The sequence below is a fragment of the Pinus tabuliformis genome, chromosome 7, assembly GCF_031772625.1.
Source record: "Pinus tabuliformis cultivar Carrire ecotype Pingquan chromosome 7, CPIR1, whole genome shotgun sequence".
NCBI classification, from domain to species: Eukaryota; Viridiplantae; Streptophyta; class Pinopsida; order Pinales; family Pinaceae; genus Pinus; species Pinus tabuliformis.
In genome coordinates, this window is record NC_142293.1 from 1,806,346,183 (window position 1) to 1,806,368,080 (window position 21,898).

At 33.5% G+C, this 21,898-nt stretch overlaps 1 protein-coding gene across 1 annotated transcript; it reads right to left on the minus strand.

Annotated features, from left to right (window-relative positions):
- Window positions 1-6,846: 6,846 nt before the first annotated feature.
- On the minus strand, window positions 6,847-7,264 carry LOC149255586 (oligopeptide transporter 7-like). Its single transcript, XM_089457255.1, has 2 exons — window positions 7,053-7,264; window positions 6,847-6,973 (listed from the first exon to the last, which is right to left on the minus strand). Exons 1-2 carry the CDS (start codon window positions 7,242-7,244, stop codon window positions 6,950-6,952), a joined length of 216 nt encoding a protein of 71 aa, XP_089313381.1. The 5' UTR covers window positions 7,245-7,264; the 3' UTR covers window positions 6,847-6,949.
- Window positions 7,265-21,898: the final 14,634 nt, after the last annotated feature.

Genomic DNA, 21,898 nt, shown 5'->3' on the forward strand with positions numbered 1-21,898 from the left:
TCTCCTCCAGATGATCCATTTAGTTTTGCAGAGCCCCTCCTTGTTCAATAGGGCTTTTCGAGTTGTTCTATCCTCCCTCCAACCCATCTTATTGAGGAAACGGTTATTATATCTCATGTACTTTGATATTATTGTATTCAGTCATGACTCATGTTTTTACGAGGTGCATTATGTATATGGGACACATTGTATTATTTTCTGGCTCTCTTATGCCAACATGTCATGTACCATTCAGCATGTACTTCATTTCTCAGTTTCATATTTCTGGGCGAACCATTATTTTTTTACTAAGTTATCTTGCGAGTATGGGTATGCATGCCCCACCTCATTGAGGTCTGTTACCGCAACATAAAAGGAGACTTGCATTAGGCTTGCCCACTCTGTCAGTACCCTCTCTTAGATTTAGCTTCATTGGTCTCCCTCTCTCTTCCTTCTTGACTCCCCTGTGTTGTCTAAGCGATTGTGTCTTTACAAAATACTTCAGTCATACGTTTTTCTCCTAACACTCATATGTTGGGGCACAATCTGTATCACCAAAAAATTTATCATCTAACCTAATTTACTAGATGGATCGAAGTATACCATATAAAGCCAATTTTACCCTAGTAAAATTGTTTTCAATGTGAAAAATTACTTAATAAACCACCTTTATTAAGTAATTCATAGTTAAACCCATGAGGAATAATTAAATAAACCATTGTTTTATTATTATTCCTTGTCAAATTTGACCCAATCATGAAAAATAAATAGATAAATCATTATTTATCTTCTTTTTCTCTAATAATAACTCATTAATAATTAATTAAATACTATTGTTTCTTAAATTTGACTAAATCCCTTAGGAATAATTAAATAAATCATTATTTTTTTTATTATTCCTTAACTAATTCCTTGAGATAATAAATAAATTATTTATTTATTTATTATTTGCAAATAAAAGTTTCAATATTTTTTTCCTCCTAAAAAAATATAATAAAATATTCCAAGTGGTAATTCTAAGAATGCGATCAACAATATTTTATTATTGCTCATTATTCGAGGATAACTCAATATTTTCTTATAAATAGGAGGGTTTTTCATTCATTATTCACTTTTGATTATTTTCATTGCTCCACTCACTCTTGCAACTCTGATTATTTTCACTTTCGCACAACATATTTTTGTTGGGTTTATGCATTATAGAGGAGAGAGACTCTACACAAGCTGAAAACGTTTTAGGATAGCCAAGAACCCATCCCATACAAGGGGACTCGTAACATTTATCTCTTCTCTTCACAATTGTTATTATAAAATTATTCTTTACATATATGGTTTCCATTGGATGACTTGAGTTATTACTCTTTCTTTTCGATGTTTAACTATGATTGTGGCATAGATCTGTACTTTGACAAGTTTTGTTTCTATTAGTTGTTGCAGATCTACAATGTTTAGCAACCATTTATATTGTTGAGATTTTTTGTCATCCACAATCTTAAGTGGGTTCTTTTCATGCATCATTGAGAAGAAAACACTACAACAAACATAGCTAAAAACATTGACTTGTGTACTTTGTAAAATTTCAATTTAACCTTTGTAAAATTATTTCACATGGAGGAAATCTCTTTATAACATTGGAATGATTTGTTTCTAATGTACTTTTGAAGCATGTATTTTTATTTTCACCTCATTTTACTCAGTCTCCTCTTACCTCCAACCTTTCACCCCTAAGCGCATTTCAGATAAATATCATTGTAAGAATGGTCCCTCCATTATTTTCCCTTGATACATACTTTTATAATATATATTTTTTTCATACCCATACACCTTCCCACCTGACATTTATGAATTGTAATCAATGAGAGTGTGATAGTTGTAAAAAGTAGAAAAAAGTGAAGCAAATTTTCTATGCACCACTTTACAAACAAATAAAAGTATAATAGGAAGCCCCCTCACAAGCCATTAATTTAACATCTCATAAATCTCGAGACAATTCATATAATGGTTTTTTAATCCTTCAAATGTGGGGTGGGCTCGTAAGTTTTATTTGACTCGTTGACCTTGACTTGAGTTGTTGTTTTTGGCTACGGTTTGGTTGCAAGGTGTAATTGAATTTGGTCATATAATGACATGCAATGTCATATAGTCTCAAAGGTTAGGACCTCGAAAACCAAAATTTATATTTTAGTAATAAATTAATATTTTAAAATAAAGTATTTTATGAAAAATATAAAATTAATATTTTTATAAAATTAAATTTATTCAAAAAACTAAAATATATATTAAAAAAATAACTCAAAAGCTCATATAAGAAGCCTTCTTCTGAGAAAATTGATTAGAAAGAGTAAAAAAAAATTGTAGCCTTCTTCGGTGTAAGGAATAGCTACAAGAGTGACCATGGTTGACAATGATTGAACAATAAGATATTATAAACCCAAGAGAATAATATTAAATCCAAGTGAATAATATTATAAATGCAAGGTATATAAACCCTAAAGATATTGATATTGTAAACCCAAGGGAATAATAAACCCAAGGTATATAATCCCTAATATAAATATTATGAACCCGAGGGAACAATATTAAACTGAAGGGATAAATATTACAAACCCTTAGATAAATATTATAAACCCTAAGATAAATGTTTGTCACAATGTGATGTTGGAATATTGTTGACCATGACTCGTTTTTCATATTGAGACAACATTTTTCACAATGTGACATTGGACAATGGCTCACCGTCATTGACCATGATTTATCTCCATATTCAGAAAATATTTGTCACAATGCGACAATGGACCATGGTTCACTATGGATGACCATTGTTGTGAGAATGTGACGTTGAACCAAGAAAAAATCTTTGTCACAATGTGAGCATGGTTGTCCATGATTGAACCTAGAGGTATTATATATCTAATATGATAATATTAAACCTAAGGGATTAATATTATAAATGCAAGGTATATAAACATTAAACGGATTTATATTATAAACCCAATGGATTAATACTAAAAACCCCACATATTGATAATATATACCAAAGGGAATAATATTAAACCCGAGGGATTAATATTATAAACCCAAGGTATATAAACCCAATGATTAAATATAATAAATCCAAGGGATTATAAACACAAAGAAATAATATTAAACTAAAGGGATAAATATTATAAACCCAAGGAATATAAACCCTAAGATAAATATTTGTCACAATGTGACATTGGAATATGGTTGACCGTGATTGGTTTTCATATTGAGACAAGGCATGTCAGAATGCGACATTGGACAATGGGTGACCATTTTTTACCATAGTTGATCTCCATAGTGAGACAATATTTGTCACAATGAAATGTTTGACCATGGTTGACGATGGATGACCATGGTTGTGACAATGTGATTTTGGACTAAGACAAATTTGTTATTGAATGATTGCTAATTATTTTTAGAGCACAAATTCATTCGTGCTATTTTACCTTATTCTATATTGGAAACCTAGGACAACCCAAATTCATAGTTGAGCTACTTTTATACATTTTTATTTGAGAAGTAAAGAAATATTCGATAGATCACTCCAAATCATTAACATCTAAACAACACCGAGTTACTAAATTTATAGTGGACACATAATTGATCTCGCGGAGATTCATGGCATAAGGTGGTCAAACCTTGTACTCCCTCATTTGTGTGGTGACACATAGTCCTCTTGAGATTCAACAGCCTGTAAGTCACCCTCATGATCCAATATCAAATTCCCAAACTTCTCATAGAGGTTGTTCATGTTAATTTTTCGGCTATGAGACACATGTGGGAATGTACAAATATATGTATGTTCAGATACGGGTAAGGTAGAAAAAAAGTAACTTTTTGCCACAATTATAGGAAAATACCTTATATATCGTCTAGAAAACTTTGTTATTAATCGAAGAAGACATAGCATTCACAACTTGTAGCTCACATTCTTCAAGTGTGAGGAGAAGATTGGAGTACAAAATCTAATGAGTTTTTGCCATGATTATAGGAAAATACGTTATATGGTATGGAAAACTTTGTTATTAATCTAAGAAGACATAGAAGTCACAACCTGTAGCCCACATTCTTCAAGCGAGAGGAGAAAATTGGAGTACACAATCTAATCTTTGAACATGTTGAGCGAAAACCTTAATACAACAATGGATGGAATTTATTTGCACCTTAGTGAACACATAGTAAAATACCTTGTTATGTGTTTTCTTATATATAAATGAATGTTATAAATAATAATGAAAAAGTTATCATGAAGAACTTATTAAAATTAAAATAATCTCAAATCCATTGAAAATTGATGAATGAGGAACCAAATGATTGAGTTTAGTGTGTACCAACCTTATCTTGAGTGCTTCATATCAAGTCCGCTGCTTCACCTCTGCTGAAAACGCAAATATATTTTTTTAGTCAAGAAAAGGAAAACAAATGATGGACTTGAGTATGTACCAACCTTATCTTGAGTGGTTCATATCAAGTCCGCTGCTCCACCTATCCTTAAAAAATCCAAAGAAAGGAATCTTTTGTAAAGAATCCAAAGACGGGGATCTTTTGTAAAGAATCCAAACACCAGCTACGGGAACATTTTATGTAGCTTCTTTGAAGTAGATGGTGGGGAAGATTCCAAAATGCCCAAATACTGGAATCTTTTGTACAGCTTCCAATAAAGGGTGGAGGAGATTTCAAACGGGGGAGACAACAATCTTTTGTGCAGCTTCTTTCTAAACAAGGGCAGCTGCGACGCAGCGAGTCCCTGCATCAAGTTGACTTAGCGTGGCGCACGAATGCAGAGATCATTTGCAGCGTCTCAAGGCATCGTTAAGTTGACTTAGCGTGGCGCACGAATGCAGAGATCATTTGCAGCGTCTGAAGGCATCGTTAACAGTGTGAAGACATGCAAGCGAGCGGCCAGGCATTGATTTCTAATGGCCGACTAATGAAAATACTCTAAAGGCTAACTAGAGTTTATGGCACGTAAGGTTTTTAGGACGGACTCAAAACGGAAGAAATGACAGTCAAACTGGGCTAACTAGAGTTTTAGCATTCAGATTATATTACTTTTAGTTGTTTTCGTTTTCCTTTATGTAATTATTTTTTAAATAATTATGATTTTGCATTTTTTAAAATTGAAATAGTACATATTTCAATATCCTAACTTGAACTCGGTCATAAACTTACCCACTGCAAACTGTGCCTCTTTCAGGTTATTAATGAGCGAGCTTGGAAAATAAACACCAAAGCTGTAGAGATTGCTGAGTGATTTGGATAGGACAGAGTTCTAATTGCATTGAACTCTATAAAAATATCATTATAATTACATCCACTTAGAACGAAAAAAATAAAAATTCAACGCAAATGCCGACTCGTTGTTTCTTTTAGATATATCAACAGAAGGCAGGAAGCACATCCCATAGAGAAAATATTTTTTTATTGAATTAAAGTAAAATCACCAAAGGTGATAACCTTCCATTGATCTTGGAATGCGATAGTGTCAATGCCTTTTGTAATTTCTAAATGTGGAATGCACAACTATCCCCACCTAAGTAGCTAAACTTTAACAAATTAAAGTTATTTAGACAGATCAGCTGAACTTTTTTGAATTAAGGTAGCAAAATGTAATGGTATTCCATTGATTTTAATTCAAAGATTTGAAAGCCAATATACCCCTCATCCCGAGTATTGAGTAATTATAAATTAGCTAAATCTTATTAAAGAAACTATGACACAACTGCACGCATTAAATATAACAAGGCGACATATCGTTAAAATTACGAAACAACTATACGAATCATGAAGGGGAACTATGAAACTACAAATTGATGTGAATTAATACAAGAGCATAGTTTAAAGGGTCAATATTTTAGCTATATTTTAAAAGCGACAAATGTTACTCGAGGCTTGCATGCAAACCACCTCCCCATCAAATCTAGAAATCGAACGACTGCAAGTTCCTCGACTGGGCTCGAATCCAGCTATGGATAAAGAAGCAGCCATGCCTGCAAGTGCGGAGCCCGCCATTGCCCTGTCCTGAGAAACCTGGGAATTATTTGATTTACTGCAGGGATGCATTCCTGAGACACCAGAACCACAACTCCCCTGATAACGAAAATGGCCGATATGGACAGAAGCGCAGAGAGCAAGGAAGCAGAAGAAGTAGCAGAGCGCCTTCTGTCAACAATGGTGCAGGAAAAACGTCTAATTTGAACGCAGAGTTTGAATACCACACGGCATTTGCTTCAAATCTCTGAGGTAAGAGAACATCACGTTGAATCATAAATTATATAGAGCAATTAATTACTCTTTCGTGCACTTTTGTAAAATTCCAGCGGCACTTGTGACCTCCCCACAGTGGGTCGTCTGGATCTGCAGAGACGTAGCCATCCTGGTGGAAGTATCGCCGCATAGGATGAAGCCCGCGCCAATATGGATCACAGTTCACCCAGTAATTCCCTGCTTCCTGCAATAAATTCATTTCGGTCAGTATGTTAACTGTCCACTTCCGTTTTCAAATTAGGGTTCTCAATTACGGTCTGTTCCATTGTAAATTTGGGCTTTTAATGAATGCGATCTAGTTCTTGAAATAAAAATTGTTGGTAATATAAAACAATTTACCCGGCGTCCTTCTTCAATAGAGAGGAAATAGGCTGTAATTCTTGGTTCAATCTGATGCACAGAAGCTGTTCTCACTGTAAATTTGTCTTTCCAAAGCTCTCGATACATATTCACTCGATAATTCAGCTTGCTTGCATATATACAGTAACATAAATACGCATATCTATTAATTTAAAACCTGGCTAATTGCCTTTCCGACACTAAAAATTCGCTGAATGGACTTACTGGTATAGCAGGTAGGAGAATGGACGAGTCGGCTCCTCTTCAGCTAAAACTCCCAGGCTCGCTGCTGCTTCAAAGTTCAGGTATGCTTGTGTTTGATTCACATGCCTCTGTTTGATTATAAAGCCAAATTCCCGCCCAACTAATAAAAAATAAGCTGTTTTTAGTGCACGTTATTAAAGCAACAGAAAAACAATTTGCAGCATAGACTTTTCACATACCTGATCAGTAGTTGCAGTAATGATACCAATGGGCACTGTGAAGAATATGGCAATAGCACAAGCGAGTAATACTCCCCACCAGGGCAATTGAAGCTGCTCAATGTAATACTCGCATGTAAAAATCGTTAAAGCTACATTAAGGATTAGAATTACTTGAAACCATGATTCTGGCACTTGCTTGTAATTTCTCATTAGTCTGGTATGCACATCTATTTTCCGATCTCTGAAAGCATACAGGCTTAGTTGCCAAATTTCCCTGCATCAAATCATAACACATTAGTTTCACTTTGATGTCTTTTACATGCATGGAATTTTGATAAATTCAGGGACTGATAACATACTTTCCATGAAACAGGCCGACATGAACCACTGTGGCAGTTAAAGCAGCGAACCCAACGCCATAGGTAACAACAAAGAATGTGCTAAGATGTATTGGTCCATACTTCTCATAAGTCGTGAGGTCGAGTTCGAAATCAGAATTAACGATCAAGGATATGTTGTACTCCTGGCCAGTGGAGGTGAACAGGTCCTCAGAAAAGATTGGAAATGTTTTTGCATCATACAAGTTGAGCCTATACGCTAATGGCGTTATCACATACATTACAAGCACAAATCCGAATTGTTCCGCCAAGTGGTCAACATGCAGATATGATGTGGTAAAGGCAGCTAGCGACGAGTCGGCAACATGCAAATACCAGCCATAGCAAAGTTATATGGTTTAAACAATGTATGAGATAACATTTAATGTGGTCCATTAATGCTAACATTAGTTTAGGTTGCAGGGACTGACAATCCGAAAATATGGGACAAACAAAAATATAACCTATGCTTTTTGCCTCAGATCAGCTTTGGTTTTTGTATTGTAGCTTCGGTTTTTTGGAAAGAGGCTAAATAAGATCAAAAAGCAGGGTCGGGAATAAAACTTTGGGTAATTGCTGATGACCAGGGACAAATAGCAGGTCAACTAATGCTATATCAGCGGCGAACGATTACTATAGTCCATGCCTGAGGGCAGGGACTAATAAATGGCGGAGAATATCGTAACTTTCTCACTGAGAAGGGTGGAGACCACGAATAAATTGAGAACGCTTGTGGTTTCTACTTTCCTGTCAATGGAAGAACAGCGAAACATCCCCTTCTGTTCTTTGAAGTGTTCCAACACGTCTCATATTGATTGCTAATACAGCATACAATAATATCAGAGGTGGTGGAACACTTCAAATACCAGAAATGGCAGAAGTTTTCCCGGGAACGGGTGGAGTGAAGAAACCCCATAATCTGAGGCCTGGTATCATTGCTTTGTGGGATTCTGGAACAAGAAGGATTAGATCAAATATTTGAGTCCCAAGTGTTCAATACTTGGCAATTGTTTAACAGAATGTTTGTAAGTGTTTACAGAAATTACAGTTAAGGAAATATTTGATGGACATCCTGATCACGCTTCACACTTCAGGTTTAATGCTCACTGCAAAATTCTTATGCATATGGTTTAATTCTAACATCTTTGTAATTGATATGGTCTAATTCTAACATCACTGTGATGGATTTAAATATCATTTGGAATATTATTTATGTATTGTTTGTGAGGGTAAACAAGTTGAAGATTGTTAGGTTTGCATATGGTCTAATTCTGACATCAGTATGATGGATTTAAAATAGCATGTGGAATATTATTTATGTGTTTTTTGTGAGGGTAAACAAGTTGGAGATTGTTAGGTTATCTATTATATCAAAGGCTCAGTAAATTTTAAAATCATTATTATTATTTTTATTTCTATGAGTGGTTTCAGGGTGGATCTAGGGTGGTTGTTAGTCTACTGATTCTATTTCTGAAATCTAACTTGGACCAATGCCCTGATAGGTTTTCCAATACACTAAAACCAACAAATTTAATAAACTTCCAAAACATTATTATTACTTTTATGAATAGCCATTGCAATAAATTCCCAATAAAAATAAATATAAAAATCCAACAAAAATATATTAATTTTTTTAATAATGATATGGTTATCATATTAATAAAAAAATCAATTCTTATATTATCGTTGTAAGCATTCAAATATTTTGTTTTTTCCAAGAGATATCAAACAAAATTCTATTTTGCACGTTTAGCAGTTCTCATATATTTTTACGTCTATATTAGGTAGATTTAGGCAATAAAATGAATATAAAAATGAAACAAAAATTTATTAAAAGATTTTTAATAATAATATTATTATCATATGAATGAAAAAAAATCAATTCTTATATTATCATTGTAAGCATTCAATTTTTTTTTTTTTTTTCAAGAGATGTCAAACAAAATTCTGTTTTTCATGTTTCATATTCAGTGATAGTGCTCATATATTTCTTAGGTCTATATTAGATTGATTTAGGTGGCTGTTGTCTACTTGTTTTATTCAGGTAATTTAATTTAAGTCAATACTCTTATACTATGCTAAGTTTTCCAAGACACCAAAATTTACCATTTTAATAAAATTCCAAACTATTATTATTACCTTTATAAGTAGTACTTAGTGTCATTATCATATTAATAAGAAAGATTTCATTCTTATATTATTGTAAGTATTCAAATATTTTGTTTTTTTTTTTCAGAGATGTCAAAGACAATTATATTTTGAAAGTAGCATGTATTTTTTATCTCTATAATATATTTTATGGAACAAAATGAAAAGGTTGCAATGGTGGAGATCGCAGTATTGAAGATTGTTCATCTGCATTTCTTATATTTGTTGATTCAATGGATGGTCGCCTTCTAAGTTCACTTTATGTCAATGGATTTGTTCATTTTCAGACCAAGAATTGTGAGATCCGTTTTTGTTTCAAAGTGTTTTTGGTGTTCACTTCTTTGATAATGTGGATTATATCAGACTTTTTTAAGGGTGTTTTTAGTTTTGGCTTAATAAAGGGATTTTATAATTTTATAGTTTTCAAATTTTGATCTCTGTTTTAGGTCAATTACTAAAATTCTAGTGTAGGTTATTCATTCCAATTTGTCATTGCATTTATGTATGTTTGAGGATATTGGCAATCATATTTTGAGAGCACTTTGATAGGATTGTTTACATATGTTTGTATTTCTATTGAGACAAAATTTAGTGAGGGTTTTCTAAATATAATTCTCACATGGAGAATTTTTGAAGGTGTCTAAGTTTTATATTATGAGAGCACAATATTTTAATGTTATATATTTTCATTTACAAACTAAATGATTCTATGTTCTCGCTATTTTTTCTAAGGAAAAAGAGGTCAAAAACAAAAATAAAGAAGCTACAATTATTTAGAAAGTGAAAAAGATTAAATTTAAGGTTAACAATGATAAGTGTAATTAGATGAATCCATTTGTGCTTCAAGGTCCAATACCAAAGCCAAAGATTCCCATTTTTTCTCCTAGAAGGAAGTAGTTGTTCCTAAAGCCTCTTTATGTAAAATTAGTTCCCTCTATGAATCATGATATACCACATCCTAATTTATAATTAGATTTAGTATCTCTTTTAGAAGGAAGTGTTTGTTCCTAAAGCCTCTTGATATGGAATTAGTTCCCTCTATGAATCATGATATAGCACATCCTAATTTATAATTAGATTTAGTATATCATTTTTAAAGGAGGTAGAGAGAAGTTAAAAAATAAAAGAAAGAAGAAAATTAAGAAGAATTAATGATTATTTATAAAATAAGAAATGATTTAGTTATATAGTTTTTTTTTTTAATTGTAAGTGCAATTTTGAAATTGTAAGTTTTATTAATGTTGATCACATTTTCAATTTTTCTTATCTATGATTCCATTTAGACTTCCTCTTATATATTTTACCATTTACATATTTAAAATATGCTTTTTTCAATAAATAAAATTACAATTATTTCAACTTTGTCATGAAGAATAAGTTACTTTATATTGGTTTTACTTAAAGTTTAAAAAAATTGTATTTTTTTAAGGAATAGTTTACTATTTAAATTTTAACAAGAAAATATAATATTTTATTTATAGATATTTTACATGTTTTTTTAGGGAATAAAAAATATTTGTTGGAATCAAGATTATCCTTATACAAACACCTTTAGGTGTTACTAAACCAACTCATCTCCAAAGTTAATCAATCCTTGAGAGGGGGTGAAGCACATGTCACTAAACACATCAAGAGACATGTCAAGAGCACTAGATTATCCAATGTCTAACAATCTCCCCCACTTCCAGCATGGAGTGCTTCAAGCTCAAGACCTTTGTCTCTAATACTACTAGTTGGAACCATGATTGTAGTTACACCAAAACTCATAGGTGTTAGTAAATGGATGCATCACTAAATTTAATGGATCCTCAAGAGGCATTTAAGAACATGTGGCAAAATACATCAAAATCATTCGATTACCCATTAGCCAATAACATTATTATATAAATATTTTTTATTTTTAATATTTTTTTTATAAAGATTACTAATCTAGATTTCTTATATGAAAATGATAGGGTCATTTATTAATTTCATGGGTTTTGACGTCCTATGTTCACCTTATATCAATGGATTTGTTCATGTGCGATAATGAATTCTGAGATCTCTCTTCCAAATAATTTTTTTCTGGTTGAGATCTTTGATCATGTTTATTATGAGAGATTTTTTCAAGAGTTTCCTTAGTTTTGGAAAAGCAAATGGCTTTTATAACTTCATAGCCTCCAAATTTTGATTCTCACTCTTTGTAAATTACTAAAATGGCATAGTGGATTCCTCATTGTAATTTGACGCTACATTAATGGCATTTATGTGTGTTTGAAGATATTGGGAACTCTTTGAGAACTTACATCAAATTATATCTTAAGAAAGCTTTGGTGGGATTATTTCTATATGCTTGCATTTCTATTGAGACAAAGCTTAGTAAGTGTTCTCTAGACATAGATCTTCTCAAATATAGAACTATTCAAATTGCTCAAGTCTTAAATTATGAGAGCACAACATTTCATTGGGATATGTCATCTCCATCTACAATCTACATTCTTCCATGTTCTTGCTAATCCTCTCAAAGAAAAAAGGTCCAAAAATAAAATAAAATCTAGAATTGTCTACAAAGTGAAAATGATTAAAATGAGGATTAACAACAACAAGTGTCACCAAAGGAATCCATTCCTCTTTCAAGGGCCAAAACAAAATCTAGGTATTCCCATTTTTTCGCCAAGATGAAAGCAGTTCTTCCTAAATCTTTTTCAAGGAAACTTTTAGAGGCTAATACTCGGAGGTGGGCTAATTTCCTATGCTTCTTCCAAAAGAAGATTCACAAATTTCCATTTTTTTCAAAATTATTCACTCAAATTTTATAATTCAAAATTATTTTACCTTGGATATCACCCAAATTTTATATAGCCTAATATAAAATCATTAGATATATAAATATTTTACAAATATATCACCAAATATTTCAGAATTTGCATATTAGGGACGATTAATATTTCTAAACTTTGAGACAACATTTCATCCTTAAAATTATCTTTTTAGTGGAACAAAAAAAGACTTCATGAAGATAAGTTCCCCCTATAAATTCTATAGATGAAATCCTCACCTAAGTTAAAAAGAAATTATATATATATATATATGCATTATTCTAAGTGCAATTTTGTAATTGTAATTGTTATAAATGTTGATAGCATTTTCACTTGCTCTTATATATAGTGTCATTCACATTTTCTCTTATATATGGTACTATTTGTAGAATTTTCTTGTAGATTCAAACTACATATTGTAATATGCTAAAAAAATTGACTTGAATCTACTCTACTCATGAGGGGAAACAAGAAATGATAGATCAAATCAAGAAGCATATAAGAGAATTAATTCAACCAAACATAACACAATGATTTTCTAGGGAAATTCATGACTAAAAATTCTTGCTTTATGTATATTGCATTAATCAGAAAATATGAAAATATTACAATGATTTTCTCAAGCTCGAGCAACATCTGCATTATCTCTATCTATCTCACTACTTCCTAGAAAAGCTCAAGCAAATACTTAGCCAATTATGTTGTCTCCCACACTCCTATTTCCTTGCATTGTACCCTTGGGAATCTCTCCATATTTAATTGAGAAATTCTACAATTATGAATTGTGAAATCATCATAGGCCTTCCTCTCATTACATGCACCACTTGTACAATTCAAATGATTATACAAGTGATAGTACACTGTCCCTAAACTCTAATCTCAACTGGTATTTTCTCTGATCTCACATGAATGATTTAATTATGAGTGAATATTCAGTTTACTAATCACTGCAAGTTTCACCCCACTACTACGTGTTACACCCCACTACTACAGATTACACCCCACTATCGCAGGTTACACCCCACTACTCTAAGTTACACCCCTTTGCAGTGAGTCACACCCCACTATAGTAAGTTACACCCCACTACACTAAGCCACACTACACTAAAGTAAGTTACACCCCACTACAATAAGTCACACCCCACTACTGTAGGTTATACCTCATTACTAGATCTCCTACAAATTTCCCCATCATTTGGATCTAGTTTAACTGAATTTTTATTAGTTGGATTGAATTAAATAATTACAACTGAAAATAAACTCATCTAGTACTCCTAATTATAGGAGATAATCTACATGACTCTAGTTAGACCCTCAAATTTGAATTAATTAAGCTAAGTAATTCAAATTAACTTAGTTAACTATTACAAGATGTCATGAGATATGGAATTACAATTTTATTCCTAATTTAATTCAAGGAAAAATTAAATTAGGATTTTCTTGTTGCATTTTCAACAATCCATCTCAACAAGAAAGGGATTATCTACTATCCTAATCCTGCCTCTACAAAATTCGAATTTTCATCTTGACAATGCCTTTGTCAAAATATTTGCATCCTCCTCCTCTCTAGGAATTTACTTCAACAACATGATTCTCCTATGCAAACAATATTGTAGATTGTGATACTAGATGCCAATATGCTTCGACCAATCATGAAAAGCTAGATGCTCAAAGATTTTGATACAACTATGATTGTCGCAGTAAATCATTGTAGGATCCATATGCTGACCAAATAATGGAACAAGGATCTTCCTCATTGATATAGCCTCACATGATCCTTAACTAGCATCCATGTACTCTACTTCCGTTGAACTGAGTGCAACTAATCTTTGTTTCCTCATGTACTAAGAAATTATTTCTAACCTAATACTAAATATTTGACTAAATGTTCTCTTCTTTCCGAATGGAATCCCTGCCCAATCTGCATCCATAAAGCCTTGAATATGCACTCCCTCTGTCTATCTGTACCAAATACCAAATGGAGTGGTGCATCTCAGGTATCTGAGCACATTTTTAGTTGCCTTCCAATAGAGTTTGGTTGGCTTAACCATGGCTTGCTAAGCTAGTTAACTTCAAAACACATGTCGAGTCACATGTTCACCAAATACATGAGTGAACCCAAAAGCTATCTATAAATAGCAGCCTCCACTACTTCACCTAAAGTAGTCTCTTCCTTCCTATAATTACCTTCTAGAGAAGTCTCCATGGGTTTGTTTCTCTGCATGTGAAACTTCTTCAATATCTTGTTGGCATACTTTCCCTGAGAGACAAACACTTCCCCATATCCTTGCCATACTTCCATAACAAGAAAGTAATACATGAGGCCCAGGTCCTTCATATCAAATTCTCTTACAAAATCCTCTTTACAAAATTTTATCAGCTTCTCATAACCTATTAGAATCAAATCATCGACATATAATAATATAATCAACAATTTACCTTCAACCACAATATGGTAAAGGTTTGCATCTACTTCACTTTTGGTGAAGCTCAACACAATGAAGTAGCTTTCAATCCTAGTGTACCAAGCACAGGGTGCTTATTTTAGTCCATACGACACTCAGTTGAGTCTGCACACATTCAAATCTCTATTCAAGGTATCAAATCCTTTCGGCTACTCAATATACACCTCTTCCTCAATCATATCATTGAGGAATGTTGTCTTCACATCCATCTAATGTATATTCCATACAATCTACTTTGGTAGTACTATAATAGATCCAATTGAAGAGCACCCTTGTACTAGAGCAAAGGTCTCGTCCTAATCAATTCCCTCCATCTAAGAGAATCCTTTAGCCTCAAATTTGGCCTTGTGTTTCTCCACACTCCCATATGCTACCTGCTTTACCTTGTAAATCAATCTCAAACACACCACTAACTTGTATGTTTGTGTTGTGACCACTTCCCAAACATTGTTTCTAATAGCAGAGTCATACTCCTCAACCATGGAATCAACTCGTTGTAGCATCCATTGTCATTTTAATTTTATTTTCAGTTTTAATACAAAAATGAAAAAAATCAAATATTATGTTGCAGCCAAATAAGGGAAAAAACAGAAATTTGAAAGAAATAACTTATTTTATTTTATTGACGGCTTTTGAATGTGATAAACCCACGAGAAGATCTAAGTCATTTGATTGCAAGGCAACAGATCTAACGGAAATCACGTGGGTAACTAGAACGAAGGTTATTTCGGAAGTCAGACATGATGGTGTATGAAATGCAATTTAATCCGTTGAAGTCCAGATCAATCATAACCATCCATCGAAAGGGACGAGATCTGATAGATATCGTGTCATAAAGTAATTGGGTTTTATTTTTAAAATCAGACCTAATAAGTCTTTAACAAAAAGTTTTGTTTCTTATCGGGTCCATGTGGGAGTCAAAGGGTTGTTGAAAAAATGAACGGGATAAGGTTTTGTTCAACAGGCTTAAAGTTTCGTTGAATTCCGAAGGATCAGACCATCCATTCACTAGGTGGTTGGGCGGTGATCGTACATAGCTCAAGTGGACATGATAAGTTTATGAACTAGAGACTAAATCCTTTTTAGTTCCGTGATTTGCCATATTTAACCTAAATCAACTCATTTCGTTGTTTTAGAAAAATAACCAAAGTTAGAGACCAACGACTAAAATTCCAAAGGCAACGGTAATTGGTCGGGTTTCTTTGTGTTTCTACCAGTCGGAAAACTCCTCATACATACATGGGCCTAAGTCCATGCATGAAGTTTTGTCAAAATGGAGCTTTTTGTGTTAAAACACTTTAACCGTTATGAGAACATCTACATAGAAACTTCATCAACATCCAAGTCATAGATCTAAACAATGAGCAACCATTCTAAATTTTGTTGCTTATTTTTATTTTATTTTCTTGAGAATGAGGTGTCTTTTACCCTCTAATATAATATTCTTTAGTGATTTTTACTTTAGACAGTTAAGTACATAGTTAAGCAGTTTGACAGTTTTGGTGATTACCAATTGTCTCATAATGTATAAAAAGAGGAAAATTTATAGAGAAAGGGTTCGAACGTTGGAGAAATTGGAGACTAGGCCACTGTACTCTTCATAAAACTGTTGATTAATGAAAGAATCAGAAGTTTTCCACACATTGTTGGTTATAATTTTGTGGCTTCTCTGTTATGTGTTAACATATGTTTTCTTCCTTTAAGTATGGTAATGAAGCCACTGATCTTTGTTTTCTTATGTAAATAAAGTTAAAATCCCTTAAAAGAGCACTCCTATACTTGAAGTTCCTACCTCTGCAATTCTTCTAAGTTACATATAGTAGTTTCTATGTAAGACATCATATTATCTTTAACTTCTCCAAGTGTCACAAATAGTAGATTCTATGTAAAACAACATATTGTCTCTAAATTCTTCAAGCTTTCTTCATTCATCATTTATATTCAGCAATCAAATGGAATTTTGAGATTTTCGTGTCACCTAAGTATTAAGGATTAAAAACCAAGTCTTCTAGGTCCTTCATTTGATAATACAACATACAATTAAGTGACAAACAAGAGACAATAATTATAAACATTAGTGTCTTAAGCACAATTTCTACACACGAAGGAAATTGTATTCTTAAGGGACAACATGAATTGGCATCATTGCGGGGGAGAGAAGACAAGAATACTTTTCCCTGGGTTTTTAATATTTTCCTTTGGTTGTTTAGTGAGGAGGAAATATTTGGTTGTATTGGACAAGCAATAATAACTCTAGCTCTGAAGAGACCCATACAAGTTCAGATACCTCACAACAGAAAGTTCAAGCCCTTTCAAATCCTAAGAGGCTAGTTTCCAAGATGGTTGGAAGGCCTAAAACTCCACTTACACCAAGTCCTACACTATCTGTACCACACAACAATTCATGAAATCTTTCACATTCATCTTTTATTGACCAAGAGTCACAGTTCACCTTTTACATCCAATTCAATTCAAGACCCCAACTTTCAAGAACATTCTTTAGAGTCTGTTTCTTTTTCAGTATCTGATATAGTTATTCAGCGTGAACCTATAACTACATTACCACCTCTGCACACTCCATTTACTCCTCAGTTAGGTTCCACATTTGTTGGTAATCAAGGTTCAGTACATTCAGGAGCAGGTATGGTAGCACCTGCATTATTTATGAACAGGTATGCACCTATTCAATTGCCACAACAATTGAATCAAATGCCCCAAGAATACTTGAATATTCTTCCTCATTTCATAGCAGACGATGAACAAACAACAGAGAATCATATATTAGTATTTTGTAATTTCGCAGAAAATATAAATGTTGAACAACTAGATGTTGTTCTGAGACTTTTCGTGCAATCCTCGGATGGAGAAGCAAGAAAACGGTTTAAAGCGCTTCCTAATAACTCTATTACAAAATGGGAAGAGATGAAGCACTTTTTCACCCAGAGATGGGGAGACAAAAGAGACCATGGGTATTCACTCATAGAGTTTAATGCTATTAACAAGAAGTCTGATGAAAATGTTGTTGAATTCATCAGAAGGTTCAATAAATTGTACAATAGTCTTCCAATGGAGATTAAGCCCCCTCTTACTGGTGTAAAATAACTTTTGCATGGAGTTTTGAGTCAAATTTTGGATTTACATTGAGGGAGAGAAGATCTACAACCCTTGATTAGATTCAAATTGATGCATTAGAGATAGAAGCAAATCTGGTGGCTGTAGGTAAAACGATAGAGACACAGCCTATCCAAGATAAGGGAAAGGCTAAAATAGAATCCTCTCAAAGTCAAACATTAGAGGATATGAGTAATGTAATTAAAACTTTGTCGAATAAATTGATTAAATTAGAGTTGGAGAGTAATAATTCTCAGAGGTAGCACAACAGAATAGAAATTTTAATCTTCAATATAGAAGACAACCTCTACAAATTTTGTAGAAGGAGAGAAAAGATCAATATCAGATTTAAGAACCACTATATATAGAAGCAGATCCTCATGAAATACCAAAGCATTCCAGGGACCATGATGATCAGATTTCCACATTGTATGCAGTAGATGAATATGAACTAGGTGTTGAGGGAGAAGAATATGAATATGCTGAAACAGATGCCATTTATGATGAGAATGGAATTGATGAGTATTGGAATTAGTTTTCTGATTTTATGCAGGAAAAACTACATAAGAAATAAGGAAAAGGTCTAGAAGTCAAGAAGATGAAGGTGAGTAGCAAGTTCTAGCTCCCTTACAAAAGGTGACTCCACAAGAACCACAACATGCAAAACAATTGAATAAAGGCAAGCAGTAGTAGAATATAGGTAGCAAGACTCACATGCTTCAAAGTGAGTCTTCTCATGACAAAAGTGAAAACATTCCTTTAGAAAAACTTGTTTCCATTCCATAAGAGATTTTAGCCATGAAGAGAGGTGAAGATGAAAATGAAAGGAATACTAAACGGGGTCATATGTTTAGTCTAACTAAAGAATTAGAGAAAATCAGAATTCAAGTGCACCTCACAGAACTGGTCAAAACACCAGTTTATCAGAGACAGATTGCTGAGTTTATCAATCTAAGAAATAATGTGAATCTACAAGAAGATACACTAGTACTTTTTTTTGGTCCACATGTGGAGGAGTTGGATTCTTCAACCCATCCTTTCTACATTTCTCTATTGATTCATGATTTCCTCTTGCACAATTGTATGTTTGATTCAGGAGCTTCATATAACTTTATGCCATTATCAGTGATGAAGCATCTAAACCTACAAGTTACTAAACCTTTCAGAGACTGGTATTCTTTTGATTCAAATAAAGTCAAGTGTCCAGGGTTCATTAAAGGTATGGTGTTGTCACCAGTCCAGATCCTAGCTAGAAGCTTCGTAATGGATGTAGTGGTAGCAGATATCCCTGCTAGGTTTGGAATGTTGCTATCTAGGTCGTGGGGAGCCAAATTGGGTGGTGTTTTGAAACTATATTTTACATATGTTGTTATACCAATTTTTGGTGGAGAAGAAAGGAGGTTGTATGGAGAAACCAGATTTCTAAAAATGATCACAAAAAACGGGGCAAGTAATACCCCTGTATATAGTCAAGGTAAAGATGATTTTTCTTACTTTGTGCTACATGATAATGAGGAATTGGCTAAAGATAACTAGGGGTAGCTTGCTTTAGCCACTGTAAATACAGAGCTGCAAACTAAACAGGTGTGGAAGTGATTCTTTGATGGAGCCTATTATAAGGAAGGAACAGGTGTTGGTTTCCTTCTAATTGCACCCGAAGGTAATATGCTGCCTTTTTCTTTTAAATTGGAGTTTGAAGCGACAAACAATGTGGCATAATATGAGTCCTTGATCATTTCTGTACAAACGGTAAAATAAATGGGGGTCAAGTCAAATTTTGTCTTTGGAGACTTAGAGCTAATTATAAAGAAAATAAAGATCCATTGTGAGACGAAACGACCTAGGCTTAGGGCATGCAGAAACGAAGTGTGGGATTTGGTTGAGAACTTCTTTAAAGCTTTCAACATTCAGTTCATTCCAAGAGATGGAAACAAATTAGTAGATTTGGTGGTTCTGGTTGCTAGTACTTTTAGGCCTCATATTAGTCTGAATATAAGATATGAGGTTGAAATGTGGCACATGCCTTCTGTTCCTGATAATATAAAGCACTGGTAAATTTTTGAAGATGATCAGCAGGTTAAGGAATTCTTGACTATGATTGAATATTTTCAGGGCATAGAGATTGCTGAAGATGAATATGAAGCAACAAAAGGTGTGGAGGTAAGTGGTTTGAAAAATTCTATAGTTGATCAAAAGATTATTCAATTGAAAGATAATACTCTGCCAAGGGGACTTTTCCCTCTTAAAAGAATTTTTAACTCCAATGATGTAGCTCTTAGTTGACAGAAAATTCCACAGGATGCATAGATTCAAGATTATAATATTGGAACCCAAGAGGAGCCTAGGTTAGTCAAATTATTCAATGGAGTTCCACCTAATTACAAGGAGAGATATATTAAACTTTTCAAGGACTATTTTGATGTTTTTTCTTGGTCCTATGAGGATCTTAAAACATATGATGTAAGTATTATTTAGCACAAGATTCCCTTGAAAGAGGGGATTAAACCATTAAAGAAGAAGCTCAGATAGATAAACCCTCTGCTTTTACCATTGATCGAGAAAGGAGTAAAAAAGTTCCTTGATGCCAAGATTATAGTTCCACTTAGGTACTCTCACTGGGTGACCAATTTAGTGTCTGTAAGGAAGAAGAATGGAGAGATAAGGTTGGACATTAGAAATCTCAACAAGGCTTCCTTGAAAGATAACTATCTGTTACCTAAAATGGATCATGTGCTACAGAAGGTAACAAGATCATTCAGGATGTCAATGCTGGATGGGTTTTCTGGGTATAACTAGGTGGCTATGGATAGAGAAGATTAGAAGAAGATTACATTAACAACTCCTTGGGAAACCTTTATGTATGCTAGAATGCCATTTGGGTTTATGAACGTAGTTGCTACATTTCAGAGGGCTATGGACATTGCTTTTGCGGGAGATAAGTTTGTAGTGATATACTTGGATGACAACAATGTTTTCTCTAAGTCTGATGAGGAGCATCTGGACCATCTAAAAAATACTATTGAGAAATGTAGAACATTTGGGCTTTCCTTGAATCCTAAGAAGTCCATTTTTTCTCTGGAGGAGGGCAAACTGTTGGGGCACATTGTCTATAGAGATGGAGTGAAGATAGATTCAATAAGAGTGCAAGCTGTGTAGAAAATACCCCTGCCAAGGAGTAAGAAGGATATCCAAAAGTTTCTACAAAAGATAAACTTTTTAAGGAGGTTTTGGTCCAATTATGTAGAAATTGTAAAACAAATTAGTAATATGTTGAAGAAAGAGAATGAAGTACATTTTACCAAGGAAGCTAGAGAGTCATTATCCAGGATTAAAGAAGCATTGCAAGCTGCTCAAGTCCTAATAAGCCCTGATTATAAAAAACTTTTCCAATTTTTTTCATTTGCATCACCTAATTCAATAGCTGCTATCTTGTTGCAGAAAAATGATGAAGAAAAGGAGCAACCGATTGCTTTCTTTAGCAATATTCTTAGAGATGCTGAACTAAACTATAAGATTCTTGAAAAACATGTATATGCTTTGGTAAAAGCCGTAAAGGCCTTCAAGACTTATATACTGCAGTCACAGATCATTGCTTATGTGTTAAATGCTGTAGTAAAGGATGTCTTAGTTCAAAGTGATGTAGAAGGAAAAAGGGGAAATGGATAGCCAAGATCCAAGAGTATGACTTGGACATAAAGCCTACAAAGCTCGTGAAAGGGAAATGATTGGCAAAGATGTTGATAGAGCCAATCTTTTAGGCATTTGGAATCAACTTGCTGACATTTATGAATGAAAAAATAATTGAATTAGGTGAAGAAAAATTAGACTCAGGTATGAAGATCAGGGATAAGTTTTTATGTTCAGAATGGTACAAGCACATAGTCCATTATTTGTGTTTCCTCTCTTGTCCTCAATCATTGGATATAAGAAAGTATACAATATTAAAAGTCAAAGCCCAACCATAT

Coding starts and splice junctions, on each gene's coding strand:
- LOC149255586 (XM_089457255.1), bottom strand. CDS start 7,244: ATGAGAAATTACAAGCAAGTGCCAGAATCATGGTTTCAAGTAATTCTA. Junction 6,974..7,052: donor TTACTGCAACTACTGATCAG/GTATGTGAAAAG, acceptor ATTTTTTATTAG/TTGGGCGGGAATTTGGCTTT.